The sequence below is a fragment of the Salvelinus sp. IW2-2015 genome, linkage group LG27 (genome assembly GCF_002910315.2).
Source record: "Salvelinus sp. IW2-2015 linkage group LG27, ASM291031v2, whole genome shotgun sequence".
NCBI classification, from domain to species: domain Eukaryota; kingdom Metazoa; phylum Chordata; class Actinopteri; order Salmoniformes; family Salmonidae; genus Salvelinus; species Salvelinus sp. IW2-2015.
Genome location: NC_036867.1, coordinates 4,631,104 through 4,651,828, shown reverse-complemented (window position 1 = coordinate 4,651,828; position 20,725 = coordinate 4,631,104). Strand labels below are relative to the sequence as shown.

The 20,725-nt window shown below is 43.7% G+C and overlaps 1 protein-coding gene across 6 annotated transcripts in view; it reads right to left on the bottom strand.

Moving 5' to 3' along the window:
• Positions 1–20,725, bottom strand: part of LOC111953401 (5'-AMP-activated protein kinase subunit gamma-1) — a 108,998-nt gene that overhangs the window by 23,561 nt on the left and 64,712 nt on the right. For all 6 annotated transcript variants that reach the window (XM_070435606.1, XM_023972638.2, XM_070435605.1 and 3 more), the window contains 3 exons: positions 6,933–7,150; positions 3,546–3,597; positions 61–170 (listed from right to left, as the gene is read on the bottom strand). In XM_070435606.1, the coding sequence (XP_070291707.1) occupies positions 61–170; positions 3,546–3,597; positions 6,933–7,150 (380 nt within the window). The remainder of the gene's footprint in view (positions 1–60; positions 171–3,545; positions 3,598–6,932; positions 7,151–20,725) is intronic.

The following is a 20,725-nucleotide window of genomic DNA, read 5'->3' as shown; positions in this document are numbered from 1 at the left end:
AATGTTCTGTGACTGTCAGAAGTCTTTGTACAATAGATGTTCAATAGACGGTGCACTTACCTGCAGAGTAGTGTCAAAAACCACCAGCTTAGAGCTGGTAGGAACAATGTCGTAGCACTTGTGTGACTTCATAAAGCGCATGTAGATATCACTTTCGGATTCTTCAAAAGCTGTAAGTAAAGCACATATATGCACAAGCATTAATTCGATGTTCTTACCAGAAAACATTAATACACAAAATACTAGGAATGGAACAACAATGGAAATACTGATGCCTTGTGCTTTGATCAGTAATGAGAAGGTAAAATGACTTCCACTGATTTATGGTTCGCTCTATGCACATCTCTTCCATATTCTCTTTGAAGACAATGTGGTACATGGAGAAAATGACTTCCTGGGCATTTTCATATAGCTACAAAATATGATCTCTCAAAACCACTACATTGTTGTGTGAGATGTCCTGGGTGTCTGAAATCGCCTTTCTTCTCAAAGGACCTGAATATAAAGGGTATATTCAATGAACTAAGAGACTGGAAGTTTCTCACTCGCTGACTACTGACTCAATCTCCAGGGCCGGTTGCCATGGTAATTCTCCCTGTACTATTCAGCTACACTAAACATACTTTTTTTTGTTAAGCTCTTGAGACAACAGAGCAGTCGTTTGTTCTATGATTGGAAGGAGCTGCCATGCTCCCCATTCACCCTCCCCAAAATCTCTCCTCAAGGAGTCTAGACGATTTGGCCTACTTCGTCTGGACGTTGCCATACATTCTGGCCTTGACTTGAACCGACGCTGCAGTCTAACTGCTGTGTCGTCTGTACATCTGTACACCCGTCGGTGTATCAGGTTGATGCYTAAGACTGACAGCTCCACTCCCATGGCTTTCGCTCTGTCAGTTCTAATGACGGGTGAGGGGGCTATGTCGACACCTCTGCCGATGGTTACAGCCCAGGTCCATACATATCACAACGTGGGTATCCGAGCCCAATGCCGCATTGCTAAACAACAGTCAATGCCTAAAAAGGGACGTGAATCAACTGTATGTCCATGGACATTGTGCCACTTGAAATAAATCAAATGCCATAATAACAACAACAACCTCTTCCATCTGCTTTGTCCTAGATGTTCACCACCCAACAATCCCATAATAGCTCCGTTAGACTTTGCTCCTTTGCTATGCAGAGCAGCAGGAGAATGCAGCCTTACAAACCTGAGAGGAACGAGGTGCATTTGATTGAGACTAGCTCAAACTGGTTTAAGACAACCCTACTGTAGTCGGAATGTCCTCGGGGGAAAAAACTGAGCATTTATATGTGTTCTGTTGTCAATAAAATAGAGTGTTGGTTCTATGGAAAACCTTGGAACTTAAACCACTATAGGTTAGAGTATCAAACAGAGGTTTTATAGAGTGCACAACGCACATACCAACTTCCAAAATCCCTGAACACAATGGCTGTGGCTGGTGCCCAAACCCATTGCCTCACAAWCACACCAATCTCCAAGTAAAACTACTCTGACCATCTGAGTACTTTGATGTACCACTGAGCACAGGCTTGACACTCTGGCAAGCAGCCATGTTGGCTATTCTGAGAATTGAATTAATGTAAAATGGTCTGTTTGTTTTGAAGAGCCTTGATGATTCACATTTTACCAACGTTGAAAGAAGGCAGCAGTAGCCTTCCATCTCACAGCCTACTGAATGATGATTGGCTCATATGTGGCTTAACTTGAAAAACAAAATGGGGGGGGGGGGACAAATTATGTAAATAGGATTTAGTAAAAACCCAGATGTCTGGTGTTGATGCCTTTATGTAAACCTCTACAGAGTACATCTAGGCTATTTCCATCCGAATGGAATGTTATGTAATAATGGTACCATGATGATAATTTCACACATCTTCTCTGTAATAAAGGTATAGTAACATTAGTGTTCAGCCAGCCAGCCCACCCACCCACGTGAAGCAAGCAGCATCATGCTCACTGAATGTGCTGCGTGTGCCATGCATACTGTGATGTGCCGTGACACATAGAGTGAGAGCTGCTGGTACAATGAAGAGCCTTGGGGAAACACTCAGCGCTGACGTACCTGGTTACCTTAAACATTACAGGGCACGAAGACCACCACCAGTCATGAAAACGAAGAACAAAACCCCGGCTTTGTTCAGCAGGGCAGAGCGTTCAGAACTGTTGCAGATACAGTGCATTCGGAAAGTATTCAGACCCCTTCACTTTTTCTACATTTTGTTACGTTACAGCCTCATTCTAAAACTGATTAAATTGTTTTTTATTCCTTATCAATCTACACACAACAGAATAAGGCTGTAACGTAACAAAATGTGGAAAAAGTGAAGGGGTCTTAATACTTTCCGAATGCACTGTAGATATGTGGTGTATAGAACGGGCATGACATTATATCCGGTGCACTACGCAACTGAATCTAAGCTCTGAGCACTCACAAATAGGCTACTGATTAAACTTGAAAATGTTGCCCAATGTGTTGAAGACCGTGTCAAGTGACCTGAACTCACTGTACTCGAAGTCACTTTGGATAAGTGAGTGTGATAAGTGGCATATATGTTGTATTTCATGTAAAGTTTAGGGTCGCTGCCTAGGTGGGTAGATTGTGGCAGTTTTTTCTAGTTCTACTTCACATGTAATTGGTCTTTCATTTAACATCAGACGGTAAACACATCTGGTGAAGTCAGTCATATTCACAAACATCTAGATGAAGCTCCCTTAATCAAGGCAGAATAGCACTGCCCTGTCAGTAGCCCCCATCACCTCCTTGTTCAAGCTCTTCTGTAGTGTATTTCTGATTAGATCAGTTATTTTACAGCAAAACTGAGATGCTATTTGGTATAAACACTCGATAAAATGGATACGCTAAGATTCAGCATTCTAAACTCATTAATATACCACTGTCAAGCTATGGGGTAACACTATCTATGCTGCAGCAGTACTGTATCTGATACAGTTGCAACATCACATTGTGGCTGGACTGGGGGAGGCAGCCAACAGGTTAGCAGGGATAACAGCAAACAAGCTCCCTCCTAACATGAGCTGAATCCCCTTCATACTAACAATGAAGTTCCCTGCCATCCACTAAAGCTTCTATACATTGACATGATGGGCTACAGAGCCGTATATAGTTTGGTTCCCCCTTTGATATATTCACAAAGCAGTTCAAAACATGTTTTTTATTTTTATTACATGTTTTGATTATTAGACTACACCACTAGAATAATGGGAATATGATCCATTAGATGGGTGGGATTGTATGGGCAAAAATAAATGTATCACTAAATGTGTTAATGGCATGATATATTACTTGAAGGCATCATGTACYTTCAATTGACCAATAATCAACAGGCTACATGGCCCTTCATGAACTGTTGCTTAGGCTAATTACATAAAAATCATAGATCATTCACAGATCCATTTGGCTGACGCATTACCTTGTCAACTGCCATGACAAAGGTTATGAATGGGTTTGCGGATCTACTAGTTGAAAATACATTTCCAAAAAGTTTGCAAAGAGGCTTACCTTCATCTTCTAGATCAAGTTTCTCCAGCATGCCTTCAGCTAAACCGTGGACCTGTAGATAAGAGGTACAGATAGCCAATTGACCGACTGACTCTTCCCGTTCCTCTTTCACTCCACAACCCTGCACAGGCAACGATGGCAGCCAGGCAGCAGAGACCAGGGCGCAGTTGGTTATGAAATACTAGTAGGTCGTTGAAAAAGTAACGGTTGTCAACCACACTATAGTGGATACAATGTAGCGAACAGAAAGCTTCGCTAATAAAATGTAGCCTTCCCGAGCTGCAACTAGCCTCCCGAACTGCTACTGATTTGACAGACGCCGGGCATGAGAAACTCCTCTCCTCTTGTGCGGTGCCAACACGAAAACGAGAAACACAGTCCAACCGTTTCGAGCATAAAAGGCTCCGGAGATTTTCATGGACGCATGTCTTTCCTTTCTTGCTCGGTGTTGGTAAAAAGAGTAGAGTACGCGTATTTTAGTAGACTAGAGAGCATTGTCAGGTAGCCTACATCCCGTAATTTCGTGCCGACTGCCGACTCTTTACGTAAAATAGGATGCACGCTACCAATCCCCTATTCAAGTAAAAGTGGAACATTCCAATGTGCTGCAGTCGCTATGAAAGATACAATGGACGCCTGCCAGATCTTACAACGCCTGGATAGGTACTTTACCTATCAGCTAACCACGTAATATGTTTTAACAATCTGTCAGCGATGACCGGCACGCGACCATTGGTTGATGCAAGCAACGTCTAAGCAGAGGAAGGTATTGGCTGCGTTTCAAACCTCACAGGCTGACTAAACCTGCTGGTGTGCGTGCGTTGCAAAATAAATTTAGAAATCTATTCAATTATTGCACCCACACTGCTCGTGCGCTCCAACGAGCATTTGCTTTACCAATGGCTAAAATAGAAGTCAGTTCTATTTCTGATGCAGATCGCACTGCAAGTCCTGCCTCTCCCATCTCCTCATTGGTTTATAGAAGCAGGTACCCACATGCCATCTCCTCATTGGTTATACCCACGTGGGTGACTGAAAGATGAATGAGGTCAGTGGCGGTAATGCACCTAATTTATGAAAGTTGCCAATCGCAATATAAAGTCAAGAGAAGAAAAAGCCTAGAAGGAGGAGAGATGACTAGAAACGATTCGGTTGACCGTTTTATGTGTGGATTAATTGTCGGAGTAGAGGACCTTGTGCATTTCAYGTAAAATAACAACTCAATYTTTATATCCCAGGACAAATTAGCTAGCAACAGCAAGCTAGCTAAATAGGACAAATTAGCTAGCAAGTGCAAGCTAGCTAGCCAAATTGCCATAAATGTTTAATGCTTTTCAACCTGTCCCCAAATTAATGTAATTGGTTCAGAGTTTGTTTTGATATTTTAACCTGTGTGTCGTGATCGCGTTTTGTGTGGGGGGATAAAATACATTTATGCACGATGGCGCACGCCGGTTTGGGTTCTGTGTTATGCCCTTGGGGAATCTCCGCGACCATCTTCGTCGTCGATCCAAATGATTAGCCAACCAAAGGGAAGTTGCCAACGTAAGCCTCTCAGCCCTCGTTTTTGATCGAGTTTGAGAGTGTACAATTATGTTCACTACCGGGCCTGAAACGCCCCATAATGCAATTCGCGATGATCGTACATCTGCTAAGAAAAGTCAGTAAAAACTTAAAACCTCAATGTCAATACGGAGAATTTCATTTTTTTCATTGTATTCACAGGAATGTCCCTGTATTGATGTGTAATATTGTTATTATTGTTGCAATAAAAGAAATATACTAAAAAATAATAATAATAATTCAAAGTAAAAACTAATGTAAATAAGTTAGAAATTGTGCTACTAATGCACTAACATGTCTCAAAAGTAATGTTTGTTTGGTTAGCTTTTGGAAATTGTAGAAATAAAACATTTTCCTTCTTCAGAAGCTAGGCAAGCCAATGTTAGTTAGCGTATTAATTTGCTAGCTATCATACAGTAGGCGTATATTAATAATTATATAGTTAATATAAGTAAACATGCAATCATAATTGACTGTTGCACATATAAAGCACCCACAAGTTACCGGTAGCTGAAAACACAATCGTCGCGGGACAAATMACTGACAAATTTCAGGGCTAGGCAGTCATTAGAAAAATGTATAACTTTCTCCCTCGCCCCTTGCCCTGCAAGTGTCAGACGTCATCAGAAGTGTCCACTTAATTTGAGGGGAGAGGGTGTGTCTTTTAAGTGTTTGGAATGCAGCCATTGTTTAACATTTTTCACATTCTTGATTAGCCTTGATTAGTCCTCCAATTACAAATTATGATACCAGGCAGACAATGTTAATTCAGTGATTAATGAAATTGTATGCAAATGACAACACACATTCACAATTTCTAATGTGCCATGCTCAATCAAAACTTTGGTTCTGGACCTATCAATGTAATATTTAAACTGTGAAGTATGGAATGAGCAAAATTATGCATGAGAGAGAGCTACAGAGACCTTTGAGATTTCTCTAGATTGAAGTTGTTGACTATTGTGGTTGTTATACAGTGTCTCTCTTGCCTCATCCAGCCATCTTGCCAACTCCTAACAGCATGCCAATGACCATAGAAGTCTGCAAGACAGTACAAACAGATCTGGGACCAGGCTAGTGTCTCTCCACTAGCTGAGTGAAACCAGTGTATCACCTGGCAGAGACAGAGAGGGATCCCACTGCGCAAAAACGTCTTGAATCAATGTTGTTTCCATGTCATTTCAACCCCAAAAATCTAAGTGATGATGTTGAATCAACAAGAAAACTGATTGTATTTGCAAAAAGTAATCAACGTTTTTTACCTAAATCCAGTGACATGGTGAAATGTATTGTTGATTTCACTTTGAATTCACGTTAGTTGACAACTCAAACTAGACGTTGAACTGACGTCTGTGCCCAGTGGGATAGGATGCACAGTAAGGGCAGAGAATCCAGCAGCATACTGTTGTAGTTATCATGGGCCACAGAGACAAAACAGACTCTAAATTCACTATCAAACAGTGCAGCTGCTTGGAATTCTATACAAGTTAGATAAATATCAAATTAGAGGGACGTTAAAGTGATGACAATATCATTTGCATGAAGCGACAAAATATGTAAATGCTTATGTTAATGTACCCAGCTGTGGTCTGGACCACCCATCAATGCATAACTACAGAACTGACTTCATAGGTGAATCTCAATAGTTTGAAGTAGCTTCCTCTCCTCATCTCCTTTCCTTAATCTGCACTGAAAGGACCATTGCAGTATTGCTTTTGCCTATCTTGTGTGGTCAGATCAGTGCAGTTGAAGAAGAGGAATCTGCTTTAGACTATTCAGATGCACCCTATTTCAACGAGTTTTTATCAGTGGGGTAGTACTCACTGGTCGTGATCGTGAGTTAGCGATGGGGGCGGAGGGAGTCATGGGTGGCTTGGAGCAGCGTAGACTGAAGCGCTGCCCGGTGTCCGGCGGGGATGAGTAGGAGCGCATCCGTGCCTCCAGCCTCTCCGGCTCGCTCCGATAGGCCTCCAGCGGGAACGCCGGCGGCTGCTTGGCGGCCTGCGTCGGAGGAGTTGAGGGGGGCGAGGAGATCCCYGAGGCTAAGGAGAAACGGAGAACGGGTACAAGAGTTGGATTAGACTTTCAGTATAAAAAAGACCTGAGGCTCTTTCTGCCGTAATCTAACATGTCTGAGGGCGATGGGCATACAGAGRGCCATTATGCAAGGAACCACAGATGGGGTGTTATCTGATTGAACTTTCAGCAAGGATTGAGAATGAGATAGATAGGGAATAAACCTGTAGTGCTGCCTTTTTGCCAGTTGAGACAACATTATTTTGGTGACGTGGACAGAGCTTGGAGGTGTGAGACAGATGCTTCATCTCATGTTAATCAGATTCTCCTGTCATTTCTATATGTATTTTTTTGAATGCAATATTCTGGCATGTGCCATGTGCAACAAGACTGAACTCATTCAACCAATACAGTCAAAGTCAGCCTGTAGGTTATTCAGAAGATTCAGAGAAGATGATGTAATTCTGCACCAGCAGTAATGGAGTTCAGAGGCAAAAAATAGCTGGAAAGTTATTTAAAACCCCCCAGAGGATAATTTATTGCTGTAGCAAGCATTTTTACACCGTAACAAAGCCAGGAGAGATGATCACCTTTCAACTTCGAATTCAAAAGGACAGAGCTAGATCAAAAGACATCTTAATTTATAACAACATAGCCCTTAGAGAGATATTCAAGAAGAGGTTTCAAAAGAAATGACAGACACACCATTTAAACAGTCAAATGTGAAGAGAAAGTCCATATTATACTAATGAGCTACTGTCATACTAGTTACCTTCTCATCAAATGCATGGCATACACACTTCCTCCTTTCTGGCTATCCAACAAAACAGGAATTTACAGGGAGTAGGTACCACTAATCAGCTCTTACTCCCAGAGGTTCTAATCTAACACAACCTTATTGACATGCAGATGATGCAGTACATCTTCCTTGATGAGCCCAAGCAGAATCAATAAAGTCCTCTAGGCACTTAACCAGAATTTTAAGCCCTTACACTAGTGGGAATTGGCCTATATGGATAGGGCTAAATTATAATGTATAACCATGGTAGGAATCAAAAGGAAACTGTTTGGAGATTATGGGGAAATTATTAGACTAAAGGTGAGGACAAAACAGTTAATCTGACACAAGACTGAACCCAAACATTACACTGTTGATTTCATGTGCATTTTACATTTACTGTACTTTGCCGCATTTGATGACACAATCTGAAAATATTCCAGACACATTCAGTAACACGATAAGAATGTTCATGGTAATGTGGGGTAGGTGCAACATAAGACAAAAAAAAAGACAAGGAATTGAGTGAGAGGTCTAACTGGTGTCTCCAAGGGGCCACACCCTTCGAAAGTATGCAAAGTTCCTACGTAATTTCAATGCACTTTTATGACTCAAAGAAGAGTCTTGAACAATAAGGTGTTGTTTTTGAGCTCTCCTAGCTGTGCTGTTGAGGAACTAGAGCAAGCATACTTGTAGTTGTTTTGTTTGAAACACAGCCCTGCATCCCTGCCATCACACAATTACTGTTGTTGTTAACGCATTCCAAAAAAGCTCCATTATAAATCGCAATCTGGTCAGGTGGGCATAATTTGAAAGCGTGTTCTATTGCCAACATGGCTAGCTAAGTTACAAAATAGGATCTTACAGTGTTAGGCTTTCACAGGGCAATTCAGAGAAGCAGATCGTAATTTTGGTGCGCATAGAATAGTCACGAGTGCATTCAGATGTGTTTTCAATGGCAAATTTATTCTCAATACGACAAACATAGGCTCATTCTGTTCAGAACAACCCAGGGTATGACGTCATGCCATCTTGTAACTGTATATCAAGCATAGTGATCATAAACGTTGACACTGTATTAGGGCTGACCCCAATTAGTCGACTGGTCGATTGTTTGGTCATTAGGCTATTGGTCGACTGAGATTGTTTTAGTCGAGCAGTAACAATATATATTATATATACTAACGTTCAAAAGTTTAGGGTCACTTAGAAATGTCCTTGTTTTTGAAAGAAAAGCACATTTTTTGTCCATTAAAATAACATCAAATTGATCAGAAATATGGTATAGACGRTGTTAATGTTGTAAATGACTATTGTAGCTGGAAACGGCAGAGTTTTTTATGGAATATCTACATAGGCGTACAGAGGCCCATTATAAGCAACCATCACTCCTGTGTTCCAATGGCACGTTGTGTTAGCTAATCCAAGTTTATCATTTTAAAAGGCTAATTGATAATTTGAAAACCCTTTTGCAATTATGCTAGCACAGCTGAAAACGGTTGTTCTGTTTAAAGAAGCAATAAAACTGGCCTTCTTTAGACTAGTTGAGTATTTTTGAGCATCAGCATTTGTGGGTTCGATTACAGGCTCAAAAGGGCCAGAAACAAATAACTTTCTTCTGAAAATCGTCAGTATATTCTTGTTCTGAGAAATTAAGGCTATTCCATGCAAGAAATTGCCAAGAAACTGAAAATCTTCTACCATGCTGTGTACTTCCCCCTTCACAGAACAGCGCAAAGTGGCACTAACTAAAATAGAAAGAGGAGTGGAAGGCCCCAGTGCACAACTGAGCAAGAGGACAAGTACATTAGAGTGTCTAGGTTGAGAAACAGACGCCTTTACATTTTTTTTTTCACTTGGACAACAAAACATTTGCAAAAGTTGCCCAATTAGTGGAAGGGTTGGGGGTAACTTAATGTTCAAGTTCAGAACCGCTGTCAGTCTAAACAATACTGCGCTGTGAAGCGGAAGACCTTGAGCTCTGATGTCATGTATAGCATGTTACTGTAGGCTACAGCCATGGCGTTACAATTTAGGCGCTTATCAAGGTCCAAATCTGCTATTTTGAACCCGTATACAGGTACGAGTGTAAAGAGGTACGGGGTTAGTCACATGTAGAAACGGACATAGTGGACATATGGCATAGACTAATATAGATGTAGGATCTTAATTTGATCACCTTGTTGCAGGAGAACTTTCCAGCAATGCAGGACATTTTAAAGCAGCAATATGTAACTTTTTTGGCGACCTGACCAAATTCACAATGAAATATGTGTTGCAGAGTGCACAGAATACGGTTAGGTACTGTAGGGTGAAATACAGGTAGGATCTGTAGGGTGAAATATGGGTAGGTTKTGTAGGGTGTAATGTAGTCCTCCCCAGCAGAAGACGTGAACGGCATTACAATGAGGTCTAAAGTGAAACCTGTAAGTGAATGTGTGTGTGTGTGTCGCATGATCTTGCGTCAATTAATAAATAAAGGTGTAATTTCCTACAGTTTCCTACATACTATTTAAGCCATGCCATTAGCTTTCAAAACATTTGCTGTAACCCTAGAGATTGATTCCCAGAGCTGTCGGAGCTCTATGGAGAATACATTAGTAGTAAACTCCATTGGTGAGCAGTAAGGCATTAAAACCCCCATTAACACAGCAGACGTCACGTTGTCCTACACCAAGCCATCCATTCTCTCTGTCGGAGCGACACACAACTGCAAGAGAAACAGGACAGGTTCCCTTTAAAGCCATTAGGCTGTGGACTAATGTACACAGTTTCCCAGGCTAGAAGCAAGCATTATGAGGAGAAGGATGGAAGGAGAGGGGGATGGAGACACCATTTTAGCTATCTAACTAATGATATTTTTGATTACTCTAAAGGTCATAATAGCCTTCTCCATAAAGTCAGGAGTGTAACTATTTCAAAGAGTTTTGCATAAACTGCCTGAATCATGTAAATGAGAACTCCTTGTGGTGTATTAAAGGGAAATTCCAGCAAAACGATATATTTTGGTATTTGTTTCATTAGTCCACCAAAAGATAGTTTTTGAGTGGTATTTTCCTTAAGTGTAAATGATCTCTTAGAAATCAAAATCAATATCCTGGACGGATGAACAATATTCTTCTAAAACAGATTCTGCTTTGTCCTCTGCAAGACAATACAACACTGCATCCAAATCTCATTTAAAAAGGCTCAACCACTTTTGGCAAATATGATGTCTRTCACAGTCCTCTGAGCTCACAGTAAGATCACTCTCCGCTAACTAGGTTAGAGATGCATGCATCAGACCAGCGCTAAATTAAATATTTTTCTAATTACATAAACAATACAATCCAAGGGGGTAACTCGATGATTACTTTTGCTCTGATTACAGTTTTGGTTAACGCTCACTGACAATACAGAAAACTCCTCCTAAATGGATGCCAATAAAATATTAATGTGTGATGGTAGGATGTGGGGGAAAAGCTATATGTCCGAATGCTCACTGGAACAGAAAGCTTGTTATTTGAACAGATTGAGCAAAGACAGCAGGCTGCATTGAGTGAAGGGAATCCCATATACAATGTTTCACACAGAAAGGAAAACAGGACTCTCTCTTCATCTTTCTCAACTGTCTTTTTGTGACCTTTGCACGCCAACATGTCAGATCTATTAACCTTCCCCCTCGCACCACTTTGAACCTCATCGACAAGGCCTATTGGTTCTAGTCAGCAACCATTCCTTCACAGCCTGTCTGCATGCCTGTCTGCCTGTCTGTCTGCCTGTGTCCCTAAACAGCAATTTGTCATTTGTCTGTCTAGCAGCCAGACAATTTCTTTCAAATGGGTTGGCTTCCCTCAAATACTTCACGTTAATAAGGATCTCTACATATCGGTGTCCCACCCACGGGACAGTTGAGTTAACATAGGCTGATCGCATTAGCATGAGGTTGTAAGTAACAAGAACATTTCTTGTTAATCTAACTGCACTGTCCAATTTACAGTAGCTATTACAGTGAAAGAATACCATGCTATTGTTTGAGGAGAGTGCACACGTATGAACTTAAGTTATTAATAAACCAATTAGGCACTTTTGGGCAATCTTGATATACAATTTTGAACAGAATGCAATGGTTCATTGGATCCGTCTAAAACTGTGCACATACACTGCTGCCATCTAGTGGCCAAAATCTAAATTGCACCTGGGCTGGAATAATACATTATGGCTTTTCTCTTGCATTTCAAAGATGGTACAAATACAAAACAAATTGTTTTTTTCTTTGTATTATCTTTTACCAGATCTAATGTGTTATATTCTCCTACATTAATTTCACATTTCCACAAACTTCAAAGTGTTTCCTTTCAAATGGTATCAAGAATATGCATATCCTTGCTTCCGATCCTGAGCTACAGGCAGGTAGATTTGGGTAAGTCAGTTTAGGTGAAAATTGAAAAAAAAGGGGCGGATTCTTACTGATTTGGCCTTTTGTCTGTCTTTTTTAATAATGTGTGCTGGCCTACATGTGCCATCACCTGGGTAATTACAAGAAAGGTTAATTGCACAGTTGAAATTACAGCTTGTCTGCTATGCAGCAAGGCAACCACTGGAAATGTAGGTAATATTGTTTACTGCGCCATGATGGTTTCCATGTGTCGACTAATCTCGAATTCTTCTCGCCATGGTTGTGTGATCTATGAAACATCTGCTAGCCTCACACTCTCACAGCATGTGTCTGGTTTGTCTGACAGAAACGACAGCTTGCTGCCCCCATGTCTGTCTGTCTGTCTGTCTGTCTGTCTGTCTCTGTCAACATCCCTACCTCCATCTCACTCAGGTTTTATATTTGCATTCATGTCCCTATGTCACTGTAGTATCTGTAGGCATCATAACAACAAGATGTCACAAGAAGGTTATGATGCCAATAAATTACATGCATCTCTATCTTTTGATGTGGAATTGGACATTCTTGTGAATAAAGCAGTTGGACTAAATAATCACACTATGATGGAATTATAAACATACTATTAAATATATTATAAACACATAATTCACGTGAACAGTTAATTCACGTGAATAGCAGTGGCCCAATTGAACCTCTACTACAGAGCACTTTACACACTTCAAAGGGCACTTTAAAGGGCTGGTTTTCAAGTGTCTTCACTGGCAATTAAGGAGCTGGAATTATTCACTTGAACAAAAAAATTGCTCTCCATTTCGGCATAATTTGCCTTTAAGTAACACTCATGACCAGTGGTGACCTGTCATTCAGGGCAGATGGTGCAGAGCCCCACCTGTTTTGAGCCCCTTTTTTAGGGGGGGGGGGGGGGCTTGCCTGTTTTGCATTTATTTTGGCATTCATTCGTGTCACATATCAGATTGCAAAAATGTAAAAAAAATATATATATATATATACACTGCTCAAAAAATAAAGGGAACACTTAAACAACACAATGTAACTCCAAGTCAATCACACTTCTGTGAAATCAAACTGTCCACTTAGGAAGCAACACTGATTGACAATACATTTCACATGCTGTTGTGCAAATGGAATAGACAACAGGTGGAAATTATAGGCAATTAGCAAGACACCCCAATAAAGGAGTGCTTCTGCAGGTCACTTCTCAGTTCCTATGCTTCCTGGCTGATGTTTTGGTCACTTTTGAATGCTGGTGGTGCTTTCACTCTAGTGGTAGCATGAGACGGAGTCTACAACCCACACAAGTGGCTCAGGTAGTGCAGCTCATCCAGGATGGCACATCAATGCGAGCTGTGCAAGAAGGTTTGCTGTGTCTGTCAGCTAGTGTCCAGAGCATGGAGGCGCTACCAGGAGACAGGCCAGTACATCAGGAGACGTGGAGGAGGCCGTAGGAGGGCAACAACCCAGCAGCAGGACCGCTACCTCCGCTTTGTGCAAGGAGGAGCAGGAGAGCACTGCCAGAGCCCTGCAAAATGACCTCCAGCAGGCCACAAATGTGCATGTGTCTGCTCAAACGGTCAGAAACCGACTCCATGAGGGTGGTATGAGGGCCCGACGTCCACAGGTGGGGGCATCGTGCTTACAGCCAGAGGACGTTTGGCATTTGCCAGAGAACACCAAATGAGATTCGCCACCGGCGCCCTGTGCTCTTCACAAGATGAAAGCAGGTTCACACTGACACACATGTGACAGAGTCTGGAGACCCGTGGAGAACGTTCTACTGCCTGCAACATCCTCCAGCATGACCGTTTGGCGTGGGTCAGTCATGGTGTGGGATGGCATTTCTTTGGGGGGCCGCACAGCTCTCCATGTGCTCGCCAGAGGTAGCCTGACTGCCATTAGGTACCGAGATGAGATCCTCAGACCCTTGTGAGACCATATGTGGTGCGGTTGGCCCTGGGTTCCTCCTAATGCAAGACAATGCTAGACCTCATTGGCTGGAGTGGTCAGCAGTTCCTGCAAGAGGAAGGCATTGATGCTATGACTGGCCCGCCCGTTCCCCGAACCTGAATCCAATTGAGCACATCTGGGACATCATGTCTCGCTCCATCCACCAACGCCACGTTGCACCACAGACTGTCCAGGAGTTGGCGGATGCTTTAGTCAGGTTGGGAGGAGATCCCTCAGGAGACCATCCGCCACCTCATCAGGAGCATGCCCAGGCGTTGTAGGGAGGTCATACAGGCACGTGGAGGAGAAACATGGTCTCTTTTGTTTTCTTGAGTAAGGCAGCTCCAAAATGCAGGAGTTTCAGCCTAGCTCAGTGCTTTGTGCTGGTGGGCAAGCCAGCAGAAAATATGGAGGATTGTGCCGTGATTGACTCAGTGTTTCGTCACTCATGAGGACACTTACACTCACTGCCAAGTCTAAGGGTAGTCCTCCAAAATTATAGCCCCTTGGGTGCTGCCATAGAGTTACATTAGAAGTGCCCTTCCAAGAAGGCTCAAGATAATTGGCCACAGATAAAATGACTTCAAATCACTTTATATCTACAGTAGCTTTGATGGACTGATCATCATACTTTCAAAATCTTAGCTAGCAGTCATCATAAATCAAGTCGACAATCTACTGGCAAATCCTTTTTAATCCTAGTCATATGAAGAGAAATAATGAAGAGAAAATATAGATAAATCGTATCGGTGCTCATCGGCCATTGGACATAAACATTACACAAGTTGGAAATCGCAAATTCAACAATGAGTGGTTTGGAAGGATTCAGTGGCTACCTGCAAGCATTGCAAAGCAGTCATTAGCCTGCTATTCAGTGGAGTGGCTGTGTGGTACCAAGTCTAAGATGAAGGGTCTCTTTTCCTAGTTTAAAATGATAAACATTCAACATTGGCCATGCTGTCAATAAAGCATGATTTGTGCCCCGTTCAAAACAACTGTTAACTCAGAACTACAAAATCTGACTTTAGTGAATTCAAGACAACTGGGAACTCGGGGAAAAATAGCTACGACTGGGAAAATACATTTTGAACTTTCATCCAACTCGGAATTGTAAATCTGGAACTCTGGCCTCTTTCTAGAGCTGCGACCTGAAGATCACTAACGTCATCATGATTCGACCAGTTGTCTTGAAAGCACCATAAATCCAGAGAATGGCAGACTTTGATGACAAAATTTGCCCACGAAGGACCACCGCGAAAAGTGAAAGAAAAAAAAGGTGAAAAGTGTGGTGTACCGCAGGGTAGCTCTCTAGGCCCTCTACTCTTTTTTATTTTCACCAATGACCTGCCATTGGCATTAAACAAAGCATGTGTGTCCATGTACGCTGATGATTCAACCATATACGCATCAGCAACCACAGCTAATGAAGTCACTGAAATCCTTAACAAAGAGTTGCAGTCTGTTTTGGAATGGGTGGCCAATAATAAACTGGTCCTGAACATCTCTAAAACTAAGAGTATTGTATTTGGTACAAATTCTAGACCTCAGCTGAATCTGGTAATGAATGGTGTGGCTGTTGAACAAGTTGAAGAGACTAAATTACTTGGCGTTACCTTAGATTGTAAACTGTCATGGTCAAAACAAATAGATTCAATGATTGTAAAGATGGGGAAAGGTCTGTCCGTAACAAAGAGATGCTCTGCTTTTTTAAAACCACACTCCAAAAAGCAAGTTCTGCAGGGTCTAGTTTTATCTCATCTTGATTATTGTTCAGTCGTGTGGTCCAGTGCTGCAAGGAAAGACCTAGTTAAGATGCAGCTGGCCCAGAACAGAGTGGCACYTTTTGCTCTCATTGTAATCAGAGGGCTGATATAAATACTATGCCAGTCTCTCTTGGTTAAGAGATGAGGAGAGACTGACTGCATCACTTACTTTTATAAGAAACAATGTGTTGGAAATCCCAGATTAATTACATAGTCAACTTACACACAGCTCTGACACACACACTTATCCCACCAGACATGCTACCAGGGGTCTTTTCACAGCCCCCGAATCCAGAACAAATTCAAGAAAGCGTACAGTATTATATAGAGCCCTTATTGCATGGAACTTCCTTTCATCTCATATTGCTCAAATAAACAGCAAACCCGGTTTAAAAAAACAGATACCGCAACACCTCACGGCACAATGCCTCTCCCCTATTTGACCCCAGACTGTTTGTGTGTATGTATTGACATGTAGGCTATGTGTGCCTTTTTAAAAAATTATGTAGTTCTGTCCTGGAGCTGTTCTTGTCTATTGATGTTCTGTATTATGCATGTTTTCCAGGAAGAGTAGCTGCTGCTTTTGCAAAAGGTAAAATGGGGATCCTAATAAAATACAAAAAAAGGTGAATCCAAAAATGTATTGTATGCTGCAGCATAAATTATGTAATATGCCAGGGAAATATGTATACTGTAGCTGTCACGATCGTGTGTAGGAGAGACGGACCAAAACGCAGCATGAGGAAAATAAGCCATCTTCTTTTAATTAAATGAACGAAGATGAACATYAAACGAAAACACTATACAAACAAACAAAACAACAAATGATCGTGAAGCTAAATAACGCAAGTGCACAGACAAGCAACAAACGTTAAACAAGACAACTACCCACAAAAGTAGCGTCTGCAGGGTCTAGTTTATCTCATCTTGATTATTGTTCAGATCGTGTGGTCCAGTGCTGCAAGGAAAGACCTAGTTAAGATGCAGCTGCCCAAGAACAGGAGTGGCACATTTTGCTCTCATTGTAATCAGAGGGCTGATATAAAATACTATGCCAGTCTCTCTTGGTTAAGAGATGAGGAGAGACTGACTGCATCACTTACTTTTATAAGAAACAATGTGTTGGAAATCCCAGAGATTAATTACATAGTCACACTTACACACAGCTCTGACACACACACACTTATCCCACCAGACATGCTACAGGGGTCGTTTTTCACCAGCCCCCGAAATCCAGAACAAATTCAAGAAAGCGTACCAGTATTATATAGAGCCCGTATTGCATGGAACTTCCTTTCATCTCATATTGCTCAAATAAAACAGCAAACCCGGTTTAAAAAAAACAGATACCGCAACACCTCACGGCACAATGCCTCTCCCCTTATTTGACCCCAGACTGTTTGTGTGTATGTATTGACATGTAGGCTATGTTGCCTTTTTTAAAAAATTATGTAGTTCTGTCCTGGACTGTTCTTGTCTATTGATGTTCTGTATTATGCATGTTTTTCCAGGAAGAGTAGCTGCTGCTTTTGCAAAAGGTAAAATGGGATCCTAATAAAATACAAAAAAAGGTGAATCCAAAAATGTATTGTATGGCTGCAGCATAAATTATGTAATATGCCAGGGAAAATATGTATACTGTAGCTGTCACGATCGTGTGTAGGAGAGACGGACCAAAAACCGCAGCATGAGGAAAATAAAGCCAATCTTCTTTTAATTAAATGAACGAAGGATGAACATTAAAAACGAAAAACACTATACAAACAAACAAAACAAACAAATGATCGTGAAGCTAAATAACGCAAGTGCACAGACAAGCAAACAAACAAGTGTAAACAAGACAAAACTACCACAACAAAAGTCTTACTGCCTATGGCTACCTTAAATATGGCTCCCAATCAGAGACAAAATGAATGACAGCTGTCTCTGATTGAAGACCCAATCTAGGGGCAAGCCCATAGACATAACTAGACAAACCTAACAATACTCTATCCCATTAACACATACAAACACCCATAGACTAAACCAAACACACAACAACATAACAATGCCCACCCCAACTCACGCCCTGACCAACTTAAACATAATCAAAAAATAAACATAAATAGGTCAGGAACGTGACATAACCCCCCCCCTCAAGGTGCGTAAACTCCGAACGCACCACCAAAAGTCTAGGGGGAGGCGTTCTGGGTGTGTGGCATCTGTCCACTGGTGGTGGCTCCGGCTTGGACCTGTCCCCAACACCACCATTAGTCACTCCCCGCTTCCGCTATCCCCCCCCCAATGACCACCCTCCAACTTAAACCCACCTAAACTGAAGGGCAGGCATCGGGATAGAAGGGGCAAGCACCGGGATAAGGGAAAAACACCGGGCTGAGGGACGCTAGCTCCGGGCTGAGGGACGGCAGCTCCGGGCTGAGGGACGGGCAGCTCCGGGCTGAGGGACGGCAGCTCCGAGCTGAGGGACGGCAGCTTCCGGGCTGAGGGACGCAGCTCGGACTGGCTGGGGATCCTGGCTGGCTGGCTTCTGGCTGGTTCATGGCTGGCTGACGCTCTGGCTGGTCATGGCTGTGCTGACGGCTCTGGCTGTCATTGGCTGGCGGAAGGGCTCTGGCTGATATCCGGTCTGGCGGAAGGCTCTGGTGATCCGTCTTGCGCGGAAAGGCTCTGCTGATCCGGTCTGGCGGAAGGACATCTGGCTGATCCGGGTCTGGCGGAAGCTTCTGGCTGATCCGCGTCTTGGCGGGGAAGGCTCTGGGCTGATTTCCGAGTCTGGCGGAAGCTCTGGCTGATCCGTCTGGCGGAAGGCTCTGGCTGATCCGGTCTGGCGGAAGGCTCTGGCGGATTCGGTCTGGCGGAAGGCTCTAGCGGTCCGGTCGGGCGGACGGCTCTGTAGCGGCTCCGGTCTGGCGGGACGGCTCTGTAGGCTCATTGGCAGACGGGCGGCTTTGCAGGCTCATTGGCAGAACGGGCGGCTTTGCAGGCTCATGGCAGACGGGACAGTTCAGACGGCGTATGGGCGCGGGCAGTTCAGACGCCGCTGCGGCAGAACGGGCATGTTCAGGCGGCCGCTGGGCAGACGGGACAGTTCAGCGCCGCTGGGCAGACGGGCAGTTCAGGCGCCGCTGGGCAGACGGGCAGTTCAGGCGCCGCTGGGGCAGACGGCAGACTCTGGCCGGCTGAGACGCACGTAGGCCTGGTGCGTGGTACGGAACTGGAGGTACGGCTAAGGACACGCACCTTCAGGCTAGTGCGGGGAACAACAACAGGGCACACTGGACTCTCGTGGCGCACTCTAGGCCTGGTGCGTAGGTACCGGAACTGGAGGTACCGGCTGAGGGCACGCACCTCAGGGCGAGTGCGGGGAGAAGGAACAGTGCGTACAGGGCTCTGGAGACGCACAGGAGGCTTGGTGCGTGGTGCCAGAACTGGAGGCACTGGGCTGGAGACACGCACCATAGGGAGAGAGTGCGTGGAGGAGGAACAGGGCTCTGGAGATGCACTGGAAGCCTGGTGCGTGGTGTAGGCAACTGGTGGTACTGAGCTGGGTGGAAGGTGGCGCCGGATTTACCGGACCGTGAAGGAGGACACAGTGCTCTTGAGCACCGAGCCTCCCCAACCTTACCAGGTTGAATGGTCCCCGTAGCCCTGCCAGTGCGGCGAGGTGGAATAGCCCGCACTGGGCTATGCAGGCGAACCGGGACACCACCTGTAAGGCTGGTGCCATGTACGCCGGCCCGAGGAGACGTACTGGAGGACCAGATACGTGGGCCGGCTTCATGGCACTCGGCTCGATGCCCAACCTAGCCCTCCCAGTGCGGCAAGGTGGAATAGCCCGCACTGGGCTAAGCACGCTACTGGGGACACCGTGCGTTCTTTCCGCATAACACGGTGTCTGCCCGTACTCCCGCTCTCCACGGTAATCACCACACCTCAGGGCGAGTACCGTGTATGCTACGCCAAACCAACATCTCTCTCTCTTTCGCCTTCCCCCAATATCACCAACAAACTCATCAAATGTCTCATAATCTCCCATCCTTTCACTTTCCTCCAATCTGTCCAATAACTCCTCCACATTCTCCGACTCGTACCTCAATTTAGCCCACTGCTCTTCTGGAAGCACGGGGAACTGGCTCAAATCTCCCACTTGACCCACCATACTCCCCGTGTGCCCCCCCAAGAATTTTTTTGGGGAGCCTCTCGGCTTCCAGCCACTCTGCCTTGCTAGCTCCCGCTGCTGCTGCTGCTGCCGCCGTTGCCTGTTGCCACGCTGCTTGGTCCGGGTTTGGTGGGTGTTCTGTAACGGCTTTCTATCTGGTGCAGAACACAAACACAGAGACAGGTAACAACCACCCACAACGAACACAGTGAAACAACCTACCTAAATATGACTCTTAATTAGAGGAACGCAAAACACCTGCCTCTAATTAAGAGCCATACCAGGCAACCTAAACCAACAAATAGAAACACACATACAAAACAACAGAAAACAACAAATGATCGTGAAGCTAATAACGCAAGTCACAGACAAGCAACAAACGTTAAACAAGACAACTACCCACAAAAGTCTACTGCCTATGGCTACCTTAAATATGGCTCCCAATCAGAGACAAATGAATGACAGCTGTCTCTGATTGAGACCCAATCTAAGCAGCCATAGACATAACTAACAACCTAACAATACTCTATCCATACACATACAACACCCATAGACTAA